This window comes from Diceros bicornis, chromosome 36, assembly GCF_020826845.1.
Source record: "Diceros bicornis minor isolate mBicDic1 chromosome 36, mDicBic1.mat.cur, whole genome shotgun sequence".
Lineage (NCBI taxonomy): Eukaryota > Metazoa > Chordata > Mammalia > Perissodactyla > Rhinocerotidae > Diceros > Diceros bicornis.
Genome location: NC_080775.1, coordinates 16,188,593 through 16,206,495, shown reverse-complemented (window position 1 = coordinate 16,206,495; position 17,903 = coordinate 16,188,593). Strand labels below are relative to the sequence as shown.

General features: G+C 35.0%; 1 protein-coding gene across 3 annotated transcripts in view; it reads left to right on the top strand.

Annotated features, from left to right (window-relative positions):
• The window catches only part of MINDY3 (MINDY lysine 48 deubiquitinase 3), an 84,186-nt gene that overhangs the window by 49,468 nt on the left and 16,815 nt on the right, over positions 1 to 17,903 (top strand). For all 3 annotated transcript variants that reach the window (XM_058532482.1, XM_058532484.1, XM_058532483.1), the window contains one exon: positions 8,251 to 8,323. In XM_058532482.1, the coding sequence (XP_058388465.1) occupies positions 8,251 to 8,323 (73 nt within the window). The remainder of the gene's footprint in view (positions 1 to 8,250; positions 8,324 to 17,903) is intronic.

Here is a 17,903-nt window from a genome sequence, read left to right as displayed (position 1 = left end):
TAATCCTCAGTGCAGCTCTGAGAAGTCAGTACCATTTTTATCTACATTTTATAGTCTGGGGCCAGTGAAAAATAACATCTCCAGAGTTATATACTAGTGAGTGCTAGAGCCAGGATTCAAACTCAAGTCTTCTGACTCCTGACCTTTTAACTACTTCTCCCCCTTAGGAAAACAAAAAAACGAAAAATCATACTAGGGTGGGATAGAGACTAGAAGAGGGAAGAGGTGGGTGCAGAGAAGGTGGTACTTGAATCAAAGGACATGGTAAGTTTTAGACTCAGATGAAATGAGGCCTGTATTCTAGGCTTGGAAAAAAGATTAAGCAAAAAGACAAGAGATGTGAAAATTCATGCTATATTTGGAGAATAGTAATTGGTTCATTATGGCCGAACCATACTAGTTGTGCTAGGAGATTAAGAGGGAAGCAAAGGTTAGGATCAGATATAGGACCAGCTGGAATAATCATTTATTCCCAAACCATCTTCACTATACTTGAGTCTGCGTGCTTATCTTGATGTGAAAGGCATGACTACCCAAGGCGTGAATGTATAGCATATTCATGAGAGTAGAACAACCTTAATGAAGAGTAAAAACTTCTCTGTTAAGCTATGATAAAACTTAAGAATATTAGGAATGTGAGTACTATGATGATTTTTTCACAGTCAAACCTTATTTAAAATAGTAGAAAAGGAAGTAAGATTTGAGGGGGAGGGGCAGGGATTCCCTTGCTTTGCATTTTACTAATCCAAGCCTGCCAAGCTCAAATTACTATATTGTTTGGACTACACTTGCAGTAATCTTTTTAGGCATTCATTTTCATATGAAACATATGAGGTCTCTCTAGGAGATTCGCTTATATTCAGCTTTTATTGTTAAAATCAATGTCAGTGGGTAGCATGAGGGAAGAGACAGAGGAAAAGGTAGGCCAAGTATGAATAGGAAGAACAAATGTAATACATGTGGCACAAGCAAAGTAAAACTCCAACCAGAATATTAGGTTTTAATTCCTTTTGCCAACTTCCTGAAGTAACAAACAACCCTATAATTTTAGCAGTTTACACAGTAGTATTTAAGAAAGGGGCAGTGAGCGCAGTCTACCTCAGGTAGGAGGGATGTTGACCTCTGAAATTGTTTCGATTTGCCTGCATATGATGATAATAAAGGAATTCGACAAAGTCAGTTTTATATTTAAATTCTCTACAAACAGTGTGCCCTGTTTTTGCCTGTACTGGGGCACACCGCTCCCACCATACCCCCTCCCCAAACACACACACCGAAGCTTATTTCTCTCTCAATTTACATGTTGGCTGCAGGTGTCCTCCATGTGCCTTCTTCATTCTAAGATCTGGACTGAAGGAGCTGCTCTGTCAGCAATGTGTAGTTCTCCTAGCAGAGAGAAAAGAGAAAGACACTTGGCAAAACCACAGGTGGCACTTAGAACTTCTTCTAGGAGCTAGCATAATATCATTTCTGCTTATATTTCTCTGGCCAAACCTGAGGTCATTGGGGCTGGGAAGCAGACCTACAGCAACAAGCAGTGATATACAATCCTCTTACAAAGAAGAGAGGTGCAAGGAATTGAGAACAATAATACCGTCTACCACGTAGGGTACTTTATGTCCAGGTGATTTAACAAAGTTTAAATTAAATCAAATGATATAAAAAGTCTTTACTTAGAAATAAGGAGGAACTTTTTGACTGTCAGATTGATTTTTACCCAGGTGATCGTATAATATTTATACCATTTAAAAAAGTCAGATAATCATTTTTCTTGAATTATGTAGGTGTTCATGTGCCTAGAGATTAATGGCTTATGTTAGCTGTTTTCTTAATGAAATACAGTAGTTAAAAAGCTGACAACTTTTCTCACCCCAGTTCTTCATATAAACGAGAGACCACAGAAAGTGATTCTAGATGCACAGGAGAGTCATTACACAAAGTGACACCTTAGGCCTTAGGGATGAATTCTCTGGCAGAAACCAGTGGAGAAAGGCTGGAGGGATTGTTAAAGTGAGTTGTGCAGTTATGGTAATAGGGAGAAAAAGAAGTCCATTTGTTAATATTAATAATTATAATGATTATAGTAGATCATATCTGTTGGGAGACTTTTCCTCCTGCTGCCTTATTTACACTTGTACATTTAGAGTTGGTGTTTTTGTGGAGAAAGAAACTCAAAGGGCTTTGCTTCATGCTTCCTACCCTGACCTCTAGGCAGATACAATACAGATCAGCCCCACATAGCAGTGGAGTGTTGTGGAGAGAGCCTGGGACTTCTACACATTGTTTGGGAAATGATGGAAAAGTAAGAAAAAAGACCACCATTCAGTTGATGGCAGTAACTGAATTCTGTTTCCAACACTGGCACTGAAGAACCTTATATACTTGAGAGCATTTGATAATTGATTTAAAATCTATTTCATAGTGGTTCCCGAATTATTTTCTGAGTGAGTAAAGAGTCAATATAAAACATATTATAAAATGATTTTAAAGTGAAATTTTACTTAACGCTTGAAGGTAAATTATATATATACCAGTTAACTTAATATTTTTTCTTTTGGAAGGGCGCTTAATAGCACTATAAAATGTTATCTGGAAGCTAAAATGTAATTTATATATATGTGATCATTTCTGAAGGTTAGGTAAGGCTCTTGGAGGTTCTTTGATTACTCGTAGGAGCAGATTGCTCTTGATAATGATGCAAGGTATAATGTATAAACTTTAAAAACCTTTTCAGTAATGAACTACTTATTCCTAGCCAACTAACTGAACACAGGCCTGCCTTATATTTCAGTAGGTGTTTAGAAGGATAGCTAATGTTACATTTTAAAAGGTTTATGGTGAACAGAGAATAATCATATTGATAGTACAGACAAAGCTACATGAAAAAGAGATATTTGTTTCATGACTGTAGGATATTAGATAGTCCCATTACAGCTTAGGTTTTTGTGTTTTTTTTTTTCTCCTTCTATTCTGTAGCGCTTTGCCAATTAAGGAAAGTTAGTTAAGGCTAGATAATTTTAAAAGCTATATTGTATAGCAGTCCCTGTTGACCAGTCAAGTGGCCGAATAGAAATTGTTTGCGCTAACATTTCTCTGGTGAAAGCATCTGATTATATTTGGCTAATGTAGAGAACTGCTTTTAGAGTAAAAATAATTTTGATGGTATATCAGAGTTTAGATAGCTAACTAAAACAATGTTTGAATATTTGACTCTTATGTTTACAATCTTTTCCTAATGGGGGGGTACCTAAAAGAGTGTCAGGTGCAATACGCATTGAAATTTTCTCCTAAGTGCTACAACTAGGGATGAAAAAAAGAAAATGCTTACAAGTGCCCTTGCTGACTTGGATAACTTGGAATTACATCATTGGAATCTCTTTATAACTCGGTGGTTTTTTGAGGGTGGGGGTTAATGTATGTTTGAATTTTATTTTGGAAAGTAATTTTCTTAAGATAATTTTAATAATATTCATGGAAATAAGCATATAGTAGCATATATTTTTCTCTCTTCCATTAGATTGTGACCTTAAATGTACAGAGTAGGTCTTTCTCTACCATCTAATAGGCTTGCCAGTATTCAAAACATTATGGCTGTGTGGATAGTTATATGCGAAAAAGAAATATGTAATCTGAAAGCTATTGCTATATTAAGTCTTGGAAATGGAAAATGTTAGGGGTAAAAGCCTCTTCATATTGTTCTTCACACTTAGACCATTATTACATGAGAGTTCCATTTTACTTTGTCCTTTATAATTAAATCATTTCCTTTATGTGCAGTGAGAAAAATGTTAGTCACATCTTTCTCACTAAAATATTTTGTCTTAAGATTGTAAAGACCTCTTTCTCAATTGAATGGCATTCTATACTTGCTATTCAAACTTGCTATGCACATATGAAATATATTTAATATTAATATATTACCAAATTTGCTGCATGGATCATTCTGCCACAGATCTTTAAACAAGGGACCTTGTTCAGAAGTGTTTAAGATAAATCAGTAAAAATTAGTGTTGGAATTTGTAATTTTAAACCTAATTAGAAAGTTAAAAGGAGTTCAGCATGAAACACTTTAATAGGAATAGAAGGTGGTTTGTAACTTTTCCTGATTTCATCTATAAACATTTAAACATTATATAAATTTAAACAAGCTTTGACTAAGAGATCATTTTCTACAATAATCTAAAAAGCATGGTAAACACTCAAAATAAGCAAGCCAATAATCAATTTAGAAGACTGTACTGGTTTTGATTTGTGGATGAACACTTCTAGAATGTTTTCGTTAGAATTTACTGTGATTTTTTTTTTCCTTTCTTTTCTTTTCCTTTTTTTACCCCCTCTAGTATAAACACATCTTAAAATAAGCAGTATGATTAAGAACAGTTAATTCCTAAGGAGTTTAGCAAATTAGCTGTTAGAATAGAGACCAAAGGAGCAAACCAAGATTTTTGTTTTTTATCGTTCAAGGCACAATTTGCTTTATTAGTAGTGACAGTTATAGTTGATGGTTTTATTATGTGGAACCTGCCCAGTACTACTGGGTTGTATTTTGGGAAGAAAAAAGGAATTTGTTTAGGTAGTTCAAATATGGGTTATTGTTGTTGTTTCCTCACATACAGGGTTTTGAGATACTTGTTTCACACTTCTTAACTTCACCCAGTAAATTACTATCTGAATTCCTTTTGGAAATACTCTTTTCTCACATCTTTGCATTAATCTGCTTCCATCTGTTTCAGCATCTTCCCTGGTAGGTTCTCCAGCCCTAATCTCCTCTAGTGCTCATGTCCTGTTTCTCCCAGCCTATACAAAGCTTGCAGTTGGCAGACATTGAGTGCTCATAGCGTGCCGAGCATTCAGATAGCTCCGTGTGCTCTACTTGGATGGTGACCATCACCTCCGAACTCTAAATGTCCACGATCAAATTCATTCTTCCTTCAAAGCTGGTTTCCCTTCCTACCTACTCCTTTTCCCTTGTAGTTCTCAGTCCTTTTACCTCTTTCACTACCCCCTCGTGCTGTGCTAACGCACACCTCCCTGCCTTTCATGATTCTGTTCCTTCTAGCTGGAATTCCCTACCCTCTTTTCTCTTTCAGATGAGAGGCAGAATATCTTCTCTGTAAAACCTAGTAAGGGGATTAAGACATCCTTATAAAGATGTGTTTTGATGTGTCAAAAACAAGCATATTTAATAAGTGTTAGAGCATTTGGGGAAAAAACATAATATATTCGCTAAATCGTGGGTCAGCAAACTGGCCCACAGGCCAAATCAAGCCACCACCTATTATTATGAAATATTTGTTGGAACACAGCCATGCACGTTTGTTTATGTATTATTGTGTTATCTTGCTGCTGAAACCGTAACGGCCTACAAAACCTAAAATATTTACTCTCTGGCCCATTACGGAAAAAATTTGCCAACCCCTGCTCTAAATGAATATTTTTTAAACCAGAGTTCGCAAGGAGTTTTGCCCAAGCTTCAACTAATCTTTCTATATCAGCCCGGCATATATAGCCTATTTAAACAAGAATAATAACATTTTCTAAAGCCTATATTTTTTATATATTCCTAACCAGAGGCAAGAGATAAGCAGTGAACTTTTCATTCAGTCTACTTTAATTCCTTTCTACATTAGCGTAGCGTGTTTTTTATTTGTAGTGCTTGGAACTTAGAAATAAGGCATCAGGTAGTTCATTTTAAATTCTTTTTGTGCTCCTGCATCTTCTGAAATCTTTAATGGCATAGAATTCGATGTAAACCTTGTTCCATGGCTAAAACTGAAATTTTCCTTGTTCCCTCAACTTTATAAACAGTGGTGATTTCTCAAAACTTCACTTTGTAGGAATACTGAAACAATGTTTTAATTATATTCTCTACCACCTCTTCCCCCAACAAGATTCTTTTGGTTTTTGACCAAGAAAAACAATATTCCCTTTCCCTGTATTCAGATCATAATTTTAAGTAATATTTAGAAAATTTGAAGTAATGTTTTAAAACTCATTTCAAACTTTTCCTCATCACTAAGTAACAAAGGTTGAAATGCACAGATGGTGACTAGAAAGAATGACTGTATCCTCATTTTGTGCCCCTGTACGTACCCCTTGCATAAAATCTCATCTACAGCTGTATACCTTCTCCTCAGCCGTTATTTCAGTGCCTCAGTGATGGTGTTCATCCACAAATTCCAACAGCCATTCTCAAGGGAAGAATTGAAGAAAGAAAGAAGTAAGGTTGGAAATAGTTAAGGGAGCCAAAGCTTATAGTGGAATACATGTAGAAATTTTTGCAGTTAAGGTTTGGGAGTGATAAAAGAAGCTAAGGAATAATAACAGCCCCTATGTTAGTAATTGTTCTCAAAAATCTGAGAGCTGACACTGCAATCCTAGCTTTGATACAAAGTTAATTATAGAGCTAAAGCTGTATTAGCGATGTATGGGAAAAGGAAAGAGTTTTAAGAAATATTGTTCAGAAAAGATTAAATGAACAAACATAACTGAAGAATCTGGCAATATCTACCTAAATTACGAATACATTCTTCCTTTGACCCGGCAATCCTACTCTGTTGCTCTGTCCTACAGATACAACTGCACATGTATGAAATTACACGTTCAGGCTTATTTGGTGCAGCATTGTTTGTCATAGAACAAGATTAGACACAATCCAAGTATCCAGCAATAAAGGGCTGGATCATAAAATCAGAAAAGCCATGAAAACATGTCACTTGATGCACATATTATCTGCAAAATAATACTGAAAATGCAGGAAAAGGAGACCCTAAAAGTTGCTATCAAGGATGGTAAATGGGAAATAATTGTGCATTACCGAATTTTACTATGTTGTAAAATATGAGATGGTTTTTTTTTTTATTATTTTATCTTTTAATACATAAAAAATGTGTAAAGGCTTGACTGTATTGCCTTGTTTTGATTCCCATTCCCTTTTGATTTATACTGAACGTATATTCAGGCACCTAGTCTCATGGTTGGATAAGAACTACTCTGATTCTTACAGTTTGTTCCTCCGTCTCTGAGCAGGGTAAGAGTGGGGTAATTAGGCCAAAAGTTAATTAGTACATTTCTTACAAAAATTTGTTTCCACAGAGAAACAGCATTTTAAATTGTATTTAACATTTATACCCCACAACTTCTTAAAAAGGATTCAAGATGGTAAAAAGGGATACTTGGGAACTTGTGTTCTGATAAGGTTTGTCTGAGTGAACACAATTACAGACAAAGGCTTAGATCAAAGCTGTGAATAGAGGACAACAGCTGGACCCAGGTTCTAGATTCATGTTAGTCAAGTAGTAGAATTTCATAGTAGCTTAAATATGTGGAGTAAAGGTTTGTAAAGAGTCCGAGATAACACTGGATTTTGTGCTTATTTTTGATAAACAGTAATATTGCTTATTGTCTAAAGAAATTAGTCATGATAGAGAATTAGTTTTATGGACAAAGAAATAATTTTTCCTTTTGGGTATTTCCTCTGAATTAAGAAAAGTTAAGTTCTGGACATGCAGAACTTGATTGTTGATCTTTGGCTGGGTATTGATATAACATGCTCACTAAAGTAATAAATTTCAAATGCATTGCTCTGTAATTGTTAGTTATCATATATCTCAGGATTTAGTGTTTAAATACTTCCAAACTAGAGTATATTTTAAGATATTTCTTCTTACTTGGGCAATAACTTAAAGCAAATGTATAAGTCATTAATTGTTTGCAGATTTCATTTTTATAGTAATTACCTATGTAATATTAGACTTTAAGTGCTGTTATATAAAACTTCACGTCATTCTCACAACAGTGCTCTCTAGTTTAAGTAGTATTCCCATTTTTCAGATGAAAAATTAAGGCCCAGAGAGCTTGTCACACACGTATAATATAAATATATTTTTATATATGTTTATTTATAATTTTATAAATCTATAATTAAGATATTTATATATATATATTTATTTATATATATTTATATATATATATTTATATATATATTTATATATATATATTTATATATATATTTATATATATATTTATATATATATTTATATATATATTTATATATATATATTTATATATATATATTTATATATATATTTATATATATATTTATATATATATTTATATATATATAAATATAACTCAAAGTCTCCTGACTCCAAATGCCTTCATTTTTTTACCCTAGCCTAGTATTTGTTTTGCTTATTTTTAAAGTCATGATATTGTAGCTGATTGATAGTGTGCTTTTTATCTTTTCAGGATATGGCATTAGTTGCCCCTGAGGCTCCTTCAGAACAAGCCAGGAGAGTTTTTCAAACCTATGATCCAGAAGGTGAAAGATTTTATTATTTTATTAACATTGACTCTGTTTTATATCTTTATATAGTTGAAATATATTGATACTCACCTGAGTTTTATTCAAAAGAATTATTGGATTAGTGAATGAAATATAGGTTGCATTTCTTGAAATTTTTAAATGGGAAATGGTGAAAACGGGAACAAATAAACTAGGATACTTAAGTGATTGTCAAGTCCACACATAGTATAAGGTTTTCGTGTTTCTTGAGGTACTGAAGTTATCTTAGCTGTTGTGAATAATGCTGCAGTGACCGTGGTTGTGCAGATATCTCATCAAACTACTGATTTCAATACCTTCCGATATATACCCAAGAGTAGGATTGCTGGACCATATGGTAGTTCTATTTTTAATTTTTTGAGGACCCTCCTTACTGTTTTCTTTAATGGGTGACCATTTTATATTTTCACCAACAGTATGTAAGGGTTCCTTTTTCTCCACATACTCACCAACATTTCTCTCTCGTCTTTTTGATAAAAGCCATCCTAACAGGTGTGAGATGTCATTCTGGTTTTGATTTGCATTTTCCTGATAATTAGTGATATTGAACATCTTTCCATACACCTATTGTCCATTTGTGTGTCTTCTTTAGAAAAGTGTCTATTCAGGTCCATTGCCCATTTTTTAATTAGATTATTTGCTTCTTTGCTATTGAGTTCTGTGAGTTCTTCATAAATTTTGGATATTAACCCCTTATCAGATACATGGTTTGTGAATATTTTCTCCCATTCTGTAGGTTGCCTTTTCAATTTATTGATGGTTTCCTTTGCTGTGCAGAAGCTCTTTAGTTAACATAGTCCCACTTGTTTATTTTAGTTTTTGTTGCCTGTGCTTTTGGTGTCTTATCCAAGAAAGCATTACCAAGACCAATGACTAGGATCTTTTTCCTTATGTTTTCTTATAGGAGTTTTACAGTTTCAGGTCTTACATTTAAGTCTTTGATCCATTTCAAGTTAATTTTTGTGAGTGCCGTAAGATTAGGGTCAAGTTTCATTCTTTTGCATGTGGATATCCAGTTTTTCCAACACCATTTATTGAAAAGATTATCCTTTCCCCATTCTGTGTTCTTGGCACCCTTGTCAAAAATTAGTTGAAGAGGTTTATGTCTGGGCTCTGTATTCTGTTACAGTGGTCTATGTGCCTGTTTTTATGTCAGTACCATACTCTTTTGATTACTATATCTTTGTAACATAGCTTGAAATTAGGTAGTGTGATGCCTCCAACTTTGTTCTTCTTCCTCAGGATTGCTTTGACTATGCGGGGTCTTTTGTGGTTCCATACAAACTTTAGGATAGTTTTTTCTATTTCTGTGAAAAATGCCAGTGCAGTGTTGATAGGGATTGCAATGACTCTGTAGATCACTTTGGGTACTATGGACATTTTCACAATATTCTTCCAATCCAAGGACACAGAATATCTTTCCATTTATTTGTGTCTTCTTCAATCTCTTTCATCATTGTCTTATAGTTTTCAATGTGTAGGTCTTACACCTCTCCTTAGTTAAACTTATTCCTAAGTATGCCATTGTTTTCGATGCTGTTGTAAATGGGATTGCTTTCTTAATTTCTCTTTCAGATAGTTCATTGTTTGTGTATAGAAATGCAACTGGTATCAGTATGTTGACTTTGTATCCTACAAATTTACTGAAATCATTTATTAGTTGTAACAGTTATTTTAGTGGAGTCTTTAGAGATTTATATAAGGTCATGTCATCAGCAAACAAAGACAATTTTACTTCTTCCTTTTTGATATGAATGCTTTTTATTTCTTTTTCTTGCCTAATTGCTATGGCTAGGACTTCCAATTCCATGTTGAATAGAAATGGCAAAAGTTGGCATTCCTGTCTTTTTCTTGATCTTAACAGGAAAAGATTTTAACATTTCAGCATTAAGTATGACATTAGTTGTGAGTTTGTTGTATATGGCTTTTATTATGCTGAGGAACATTCCTTCTGTACTGAATTTTTACAGCATTTATATCCGGAAAGAATTTTGTGTTATGTCAAATGCTTTTTCTGCATCTTGAGATGATCATACGATCTTTTTATTTCATTTTATTAATGTGGCATATCACATTTATTGATTTGCATATGTTGACCCATCCTTGCATCCCTTGAATAAATCCCACTCGGTCACAGTATATGATCCTTTTAATATGCTGTTGAATTCAGTTCACTAATATTTTGTTGAGAATTTTTGCATCTATATTTATCAGAGATGCTGATCTGTAGTTTTCTTTTCTTGTACTGTCCTTATCTGGCTTTAGTATCAGGGTAATGCTAGCCTTGTAAAATGAGTTTGGGAGTGTTCCCTCCTCTTCAGTTTTTTGGAAGAGTTTGAGAAGGGTTGGCATTAATTCTTCTTTAAGTGTTTGGTAGATTCACCAGTGAAACCATCTAGTCCTGGGCTTTACTTTGTTGGGAAGTTGTGGATTGCTTCTTCAATCTCCTTTTTGTTATTGGTCTGGTCAAATTTTCTATGTCTTCATGATTCAGTCTTGCTTTTAGTAGGTTGTATGTTGCTAGGAATTAATCCATTTCTTCTAGGTTGTCCAATTTGTTGGAGTATTGTTCTCAATAGTCTCTTCTGATCCTTTGTGTTTCTATGGTATCAGTTGTAATGTTTCCTCTTTCATTTCTGATTTTATTTATTTGAGTCCTCTCTCTTTTTATTGGTGACTCTAGCTAAAGGCTTGTCTATTTTGTTTATCTTTTCAGAAAACCAGCTCTTAGTTCCATGGATCTTTTCTATTGTTTTTCTGGTCTCTATTTCATTTATTTCTGTTCCAATCTTTGTTAGTTCCTTCCTTCTGCTAACTTTGGGCTTAGTTTGTCTTTTTTTTCTAGTTCCTTGAAGTGTAATTTGTTTATTTGAGATTTCTGGTTTCTTAATGTAGATAAAAATAATTTATCACTATAAACTTTCCTCTTAAAACTGTTTTTGCAGCATCCTATAGGTTTTAATATGTTGTGTGTCCGTTTTCATTTGTTTCAAGATATTTCTTGATTTCCTTTTTAATTTCTTCTTTGACCCATTGGTTGTTCAGGAACAGGTTATTTAATCTCCATATATTTGTCAATTTTCAGGTTTTCCTTCTGTTTTTGATTTCTAGTTTCGTATCTTTGTGGTTGGGAAAGATACTTGATATGATTTCAGTCTCCTTCAATTTGCTAAGACATTTTTTGTGACCTATCATGTTATCTGTCCTGGAAAATGTTCCATATGCGCTTGAGAAGAATGTGTGTTCTGCTACTGTTGGATGGAATGTTCTGTATGTGTGTCTTAGGTCCATTTTGTCTAAAGTGTCATTTACGTCCATTATTTCCTTTTTGATTTTTCTGTCTGGATGATCTATCTGTTGTCGAAAGTGGGGAATTGAATTCCCCTGCTATTATTTTATTGCTGTCTATTTCTTCCTTCAGATCTGTTAATAATTATTTAATATATTTAGGTGCTCCAATATGTGGTGCATATATGTTTACAATTGTTATGTTATAATCCTCCTGATTAATTGATCTCTTTAAAGATCTATATAATGACCACCTTTGTCTCTTGTTACAGTTTTTGACTTAAAGTCTATTTTGTCTAAGTATAGCTACCCCTGTTCTCTTTTGGTTTCCATTTCCATGGAATATCTTTTTCAATTCCTTCACTTTCAGCGTGTGAGTGTCCTTAAAGCTTAACTGAATCTCTTGTAGGCAGCATATAGTTGGGTTTTGTTTTTTTATCCATTTAGCCACTCTGTCTTTTAATTGTAGAATTCAAACTACTTATATTTAGAGTAATTGTTGATAGGTAAGGACATACTATTGCCATTTTGTTAATTGCTTTCTGATTGTTTTGTAGTTCTGTAGTTCCTTTCTCTCTCTCTTGCTGTCTTTTTGACCTGATGATTTTTTATAGTAGTATGATTCCTTTTTGTCATTTGCATATCTATTATAGGTTTTTACTCTGTGTTTACTGTGAGACTTGCATAATACATCTTAATGCTATAACCATCAACTTTAAGCTGATAACAACTTAACTTGAATTACATAAGAAAGTTGTAAACATTTATGTACCCCCCCATAATTTATTTTGATGTCCCAATATACATTCTTTTATATTGTGTATCCACTAACATAATATTGTAGCTATAGTTATTTTTAACACTTGTCTCTTAATCATTATGCTAGAGTTGAAAGTGATTTACACACCACCATTACAGAATTAGACGATTTTGTTTTGTGCCTATTCTTATTTTTTTTTTAGTGAGGTATAATTGACATATAAGATTATGTTAGTTTCAGGAGTACAGTGATTCAGTATTTGTATAAAATGTGAAGTGATCACCACAGTAAGTCTAGTTAACATCCATTAGCATACTTACTTACAAAATTTTTTTATCTTGTGATGAGAACTTGTAAGATCTATTCTCTTAGCAACTTTCAAATATGCAATACAGTATTATTATCTACAGTCACCATGCTGTACATGACATCCCCATGAATTATTTATTTTATAACTGGATGTTTGTACGTTTTGACCCTTTTCACCCATTTTGCCACTTCCCACCACTGGCCCTGTCTCTGGTAACCACGAATCTGTTCTCTGTATCTATGAGCTCTGTTTTGTTTTGTTTATATATAAGCAAGATCATAGGGTATTTGTCTTTCTCCATCTGACTTATTTTACTTAGCATAATGCCCTCAAGGTTCATCCATGTTGTTGCAAATGGCAAGATGTCCTTCTTTTTTGTGGCTGAATAATATTCCATTTTGTATATATACCACAGTTTCTTTACCCATTCAACCATCAATGAACACTTAGGTTGTTTCAATATCTTGGATATCATGGTAAGTAATGCTGCAGTGAACATGGGGTGCACATATCTTTTCAAGTTAGTGTTTTCGTTTTCTTCAAATAAATACCCAGAAGTGGAATTACTGGATCATATGGTAGTTCTGTTTTTTATTTTTTGAAGAACCTCCATACTATTTTCCATAGTGGCTGCACTAATTTACATTCCTACCAACAGTGTACAAAGGTTCCCTTTTATCCATATCCTCACCGACACTTGTTATTTCTTGTCTTTTCGATAATAGCCATTCAACAAGTGTGAGGTAATATGTCATTGTGGTTTTGATTTGCATTTTCCTGATGACTAGTGATGTTGAGTACCTGTCTTCTTTAGAAAAATGTCTATTCAGATTCTCTGCCCATATTTTCAATAGCTTTTTTGGATTTTTTGCTATTGAATTGTATGAGATCTTTATATATTTGATATACTAACCCCTCATCAGATATATGATTTGCAAATATGTTTTCCCATTCAGTAGGTTGCCATTTCATTTTGTTGATGGTTTACTTTGCTGTTCAGACGCTTTTTAGTTTGATGTAGTCACACTCATTTATTTTGGCTTTTGTTGCCTTTACTTTTGGTGTCAAATCTAAAAAATTATCACCAAGACTGATGTCATGAAACTTACTGCCTATGTTTTCTAATAGGAGTTTTATGGTTTCTGGTCTTATGTTCAACTCTTAACTCAAAATGGATTAAATTTTTGTATATGGTGTAAGGTACTGGTCCAGTTTCATTTTTTTTACATGTGGCTGTCCATTTTTCCCAACACCATTCATTGAAGAGACTGTCCTTTCCCCTATTGTGTATCTTGGCTCCTCTGCTGTAAATTAATTGACCATTTATGTGTGGGTTTATGTCTAGGCTCTCTATTCTGTTCCATTGATCTATGTGTCCATTTTTATGCCAATACCATACTGTTTTGATTCCTATAGCTTTATAATATAGTTTGAAATCAGGAAGTGTGATGCCTCCAGCTTTTTTCTTCTTTCTCAAGATTGCTTTGACTGTTCAGAGTCTTTTATAATATAATACAAATTTGAGGATTGTCCGTTCTATTTCTGTGAACGATGCCATTGGAATTTTGATAGGGATTGCACTGAATCTGTAGATTGTTTGGGGTAGTATGGACATTTTAACATATTAATTCTTCCCATCCATAAACTCAGAATATCTTTCCATTTATTTATGTCTTCTTCAGTGTCTTTCATCAATGTGTTATAGCTTTCAATGTATAGTTCTTTCTCCTCCTTGGTTAAATTTATTCCTAGGTATTTTATTCTTTTTGCTGCAATTATAAAGGGGATTGTTTTCTTAATTTCTCTTTCTGATAGTTTGTTATTAGTGTATAAAAACACAATAGGTTTTTGTGTATTGATTTTGCATCCTGCAACTTTACTGACTTTATTAGTTTTAACAGTTTTTTGGTGGAGTCTTTAGGGTTTTCTATATATAATATGTCATCTGCAAATAATGACAGTTTTAATTCTTCCTTTCTGATTTGGATGCCTGTTGTTTCTTTTTCTTGCCTTATTGGTCTGGCTACGACTTCCAATATTGTGTTGAATAAAGGTGGTGAGAGTAGGAATCCTCGTGTTGTTCCTGCTCTTAGAGGACAAGCTTTCAGCTCTTCACCATTGAGTATGTTGTCAGATGTGGGCTTGTCATACATGGCCTTTATTATGTTGAGATATGTTCCCTCTATACCCACTTTGTTGAGAATTTTTTGTCATAAATGGATATTGAATTTTGTCAAAGGCTTTTTTTGCATCTATTGAGATGATCATATGATTTTTATCCTTCATTTTGTTAATGTGATCACATTGATTGATTTGCAGATATTGAACCATCTTTACATTCCTGGATTAATGCCACTTGATCAATCCCACTTGATTGTGATGTATGACCCTTTTAATGCATTGTTAAATTCAGTTTGTTACTGTTTTGTTCGGGATTTTTACATCTGTGATCATCAGGGATATTGGCCTGTAATTTTCCTTTGTTGTGGTGTTCATGTCTGGCTTTGGTATCAGGGTAATGCTAGCGTCGTAAAATGAGTTTGGAAATATTCTCTTCTCATCTGTTTTTTTGGAAGACTTTGAGAAGGATTGGTATATATTTCAATGTTTAGAATTCACCAGTGAAGCCATCTGGTCCTGGACTTTTGTTCTTTGGGAAATTTTTGATTACTGATTGAATCCCCTTACTAGTAATTGGTCTATTCAGATGTTCTGTTTCTTCATGATTCAGTCTTTGTAGGTTGTATGTTTCTAGGAATTTATCCATTTCTTCTTGGTTGTCCAATTGTTTGGCATATAGGTGTTCATAGTAGTCTCCTATGATCATTTGTATTTCTGTGGCATCTCTGGCATCATTTGTAATGTGTCTTCTTTCATTGGTGATTTTGAGTCCTCTCTCTTTTTTTCTTAGTGAGACTAGCTAAAGGTTGTCGATCATGTTTATCTTTTCAAAAAACCAGCTTAGTTTCATTGCTCTTTTCTGTTATCTTTTTCTTCTCTATTTCACTCTGATCCTTGTTCTTTCCTTTTTTCTACTATATTTGGGCTTCATTTTTTCTTTCTTTCTAGTTCCTTGAATTGTAAAGTGAGGTTGTTACTTGACATAGTAACCTCACTTTACACCTCCAATAGAATATTTTGAAGTTGACTATTTATTCACCTTTGCCAGTGACTTTTATACTTTCCTATATTTTCATATTACTAATTAGCATCTTTTTGTTTTAGCTTCAAGAACTCCCTTTAATATTTGTTGTAGGGCAGGTCTTGTTGTGATAAATGCCCTCAACTTTTGTTTGAGAAAGTCTTTATTTCTTCTTCATTTCTGAATGACAACTTTGCTGGGTAAATTATTCTTGGTTTACAGTTTTTTGTTTTGGAAACTTTGAAAGTGTCATCCCAATCTCTCCTGGCCTGTAAGGTTTTTGCTGAGAAATCTGCCTATAGCCTTATTGAGATTTCCTGGTAAGTGATGAATCGTTTTTCTGTTGCTGCTTTCAAAATTCTCTCTTTGTCTTTGATATTTGAGAGCTTGCTTATAATACGTCTTGGTGAAGATCAGTTTGGGTTGAATTTCTGTGGAGATCGTTGAGCTTCATGTACCTGGATGGCCATATCTCTCCCCACATTTGGGAAGTTTTTAGGCATTATCACTTTAAATAAGTTTTCTGTCCTTTTTTTCCCCCGTCCTTTTCTCCTGGGACTCCCATAATAGGGATATGATTTGTCTTAATGGTGTCCCACAATTTAGTTAGGCTTTCTTCACTCTTTTTCATTCTAATTTCTTTTTATTCTCTTCTGACTCGATAATATCCAGAGATCTGTCTTCAAGCTCACAGATTTTTTCTTCTGCCTGAACAAGCCTGGTATTAAAATAACCTATTGCATTTTTCATTTCATTCATTGTATTCTTAAGCTTCAGAATTTCTATTTAGTTGTTTATGATTTGTTTATTGAACTTCTCGTTTTGCTCATGTATTGTTTTCCTAAGTTCATTGAGTTATCTGTGTTCTCTTCAATCTCACTGAGCTTCCTTAAAATAATTATTTTGAATTCTTTTTCAGATAACTCATAGATATCCATTTCTTTGGGGTCAGTTACTGGAAGATTACAGTATTCTTTTGGTGATGTCATGTTTCCTTGCTTTCTGGTGTTTCTGATGGCTTTCCATTGATGTCTGCACAGTTGAGGTTGCAGTCACCTTTTCCAGCCTTTTTGGACTGGCTTTGGTGGGGAAAGACTTTAACCTGACGCTGGGGGTGGCTGCAAGGGCACCAGCTGGGTGGGATGCGGTGTCTCTTGTTATTGAGGAGGCACAGTGGCATAGTCTTTGTGTAGCTTCATTGGCTGAGGTTGACATTGGCAGTACTGTGGGGATCTTCTGTGGCCTAGATTGCAGAGATTGTATGTGTGGCATTGGCAGGTTAGCACTATTGGGATCCTTGGAGGTGAAGGCTATGGCTGCTCGAGTCTTCTTGTTCTCCTTTTTTCTCCATGGCAGGAAGTTCTAGCCAAGGGGATCCTTCCCTGCTCCTTGCCTGGCATATGGGCACTTAGGGCAGTATCAGAGCCAGCATCCTAGGATCAGGAACATGGAGAACTACCACAGTGCCTGGGTCCTAGGGCATAGGTGCACTCGCTGCAGCTGTGGCACTGGTGTCTGGGGTGCACACGGGTGTAGATCTCCCATGGAACTGGGACTTGGTTTTAGGAGGCTCACCATAGTGACTCTGGCCAGCGTGGGGGCACATAGCAGTGACACAGGCCCTGGCATGACAAGGTACAGTGGTGCCTTGGGCCCAGGGGCAGGCTACAGTAGCAGCACGACCTGAGGATAGTGGGTCAAAGTCTCAACTCTGGCCCCAGGTGGCAATTCACAGGTCAACAGCAGCAGCACCCCACTGGTATTCTGTCAAAGCTACGTATCGGGACCCAAGAAGCTGGTCTCAGAGCAGTGGCACATGGCCCCAGCAATGATGTGTCAGAGCCCTGTCCTGGGACAGGGGGTGGGGCTGAGGGCAGCAGACACTGCCCTGGTAATGGTGGGACAAAGCCACGATCTGGGGCCAGAGGTGGGGCACAGAACAGTGGCAGCTCCAGTCTTGTATACAGTGAGGTACTTTGGTGCCCCATTCTAGAGAGTCAGGCACAGCAGTGAATGGGGTCCCTGAGAGCAGGTCTCACTACAACGACAGCTCCAG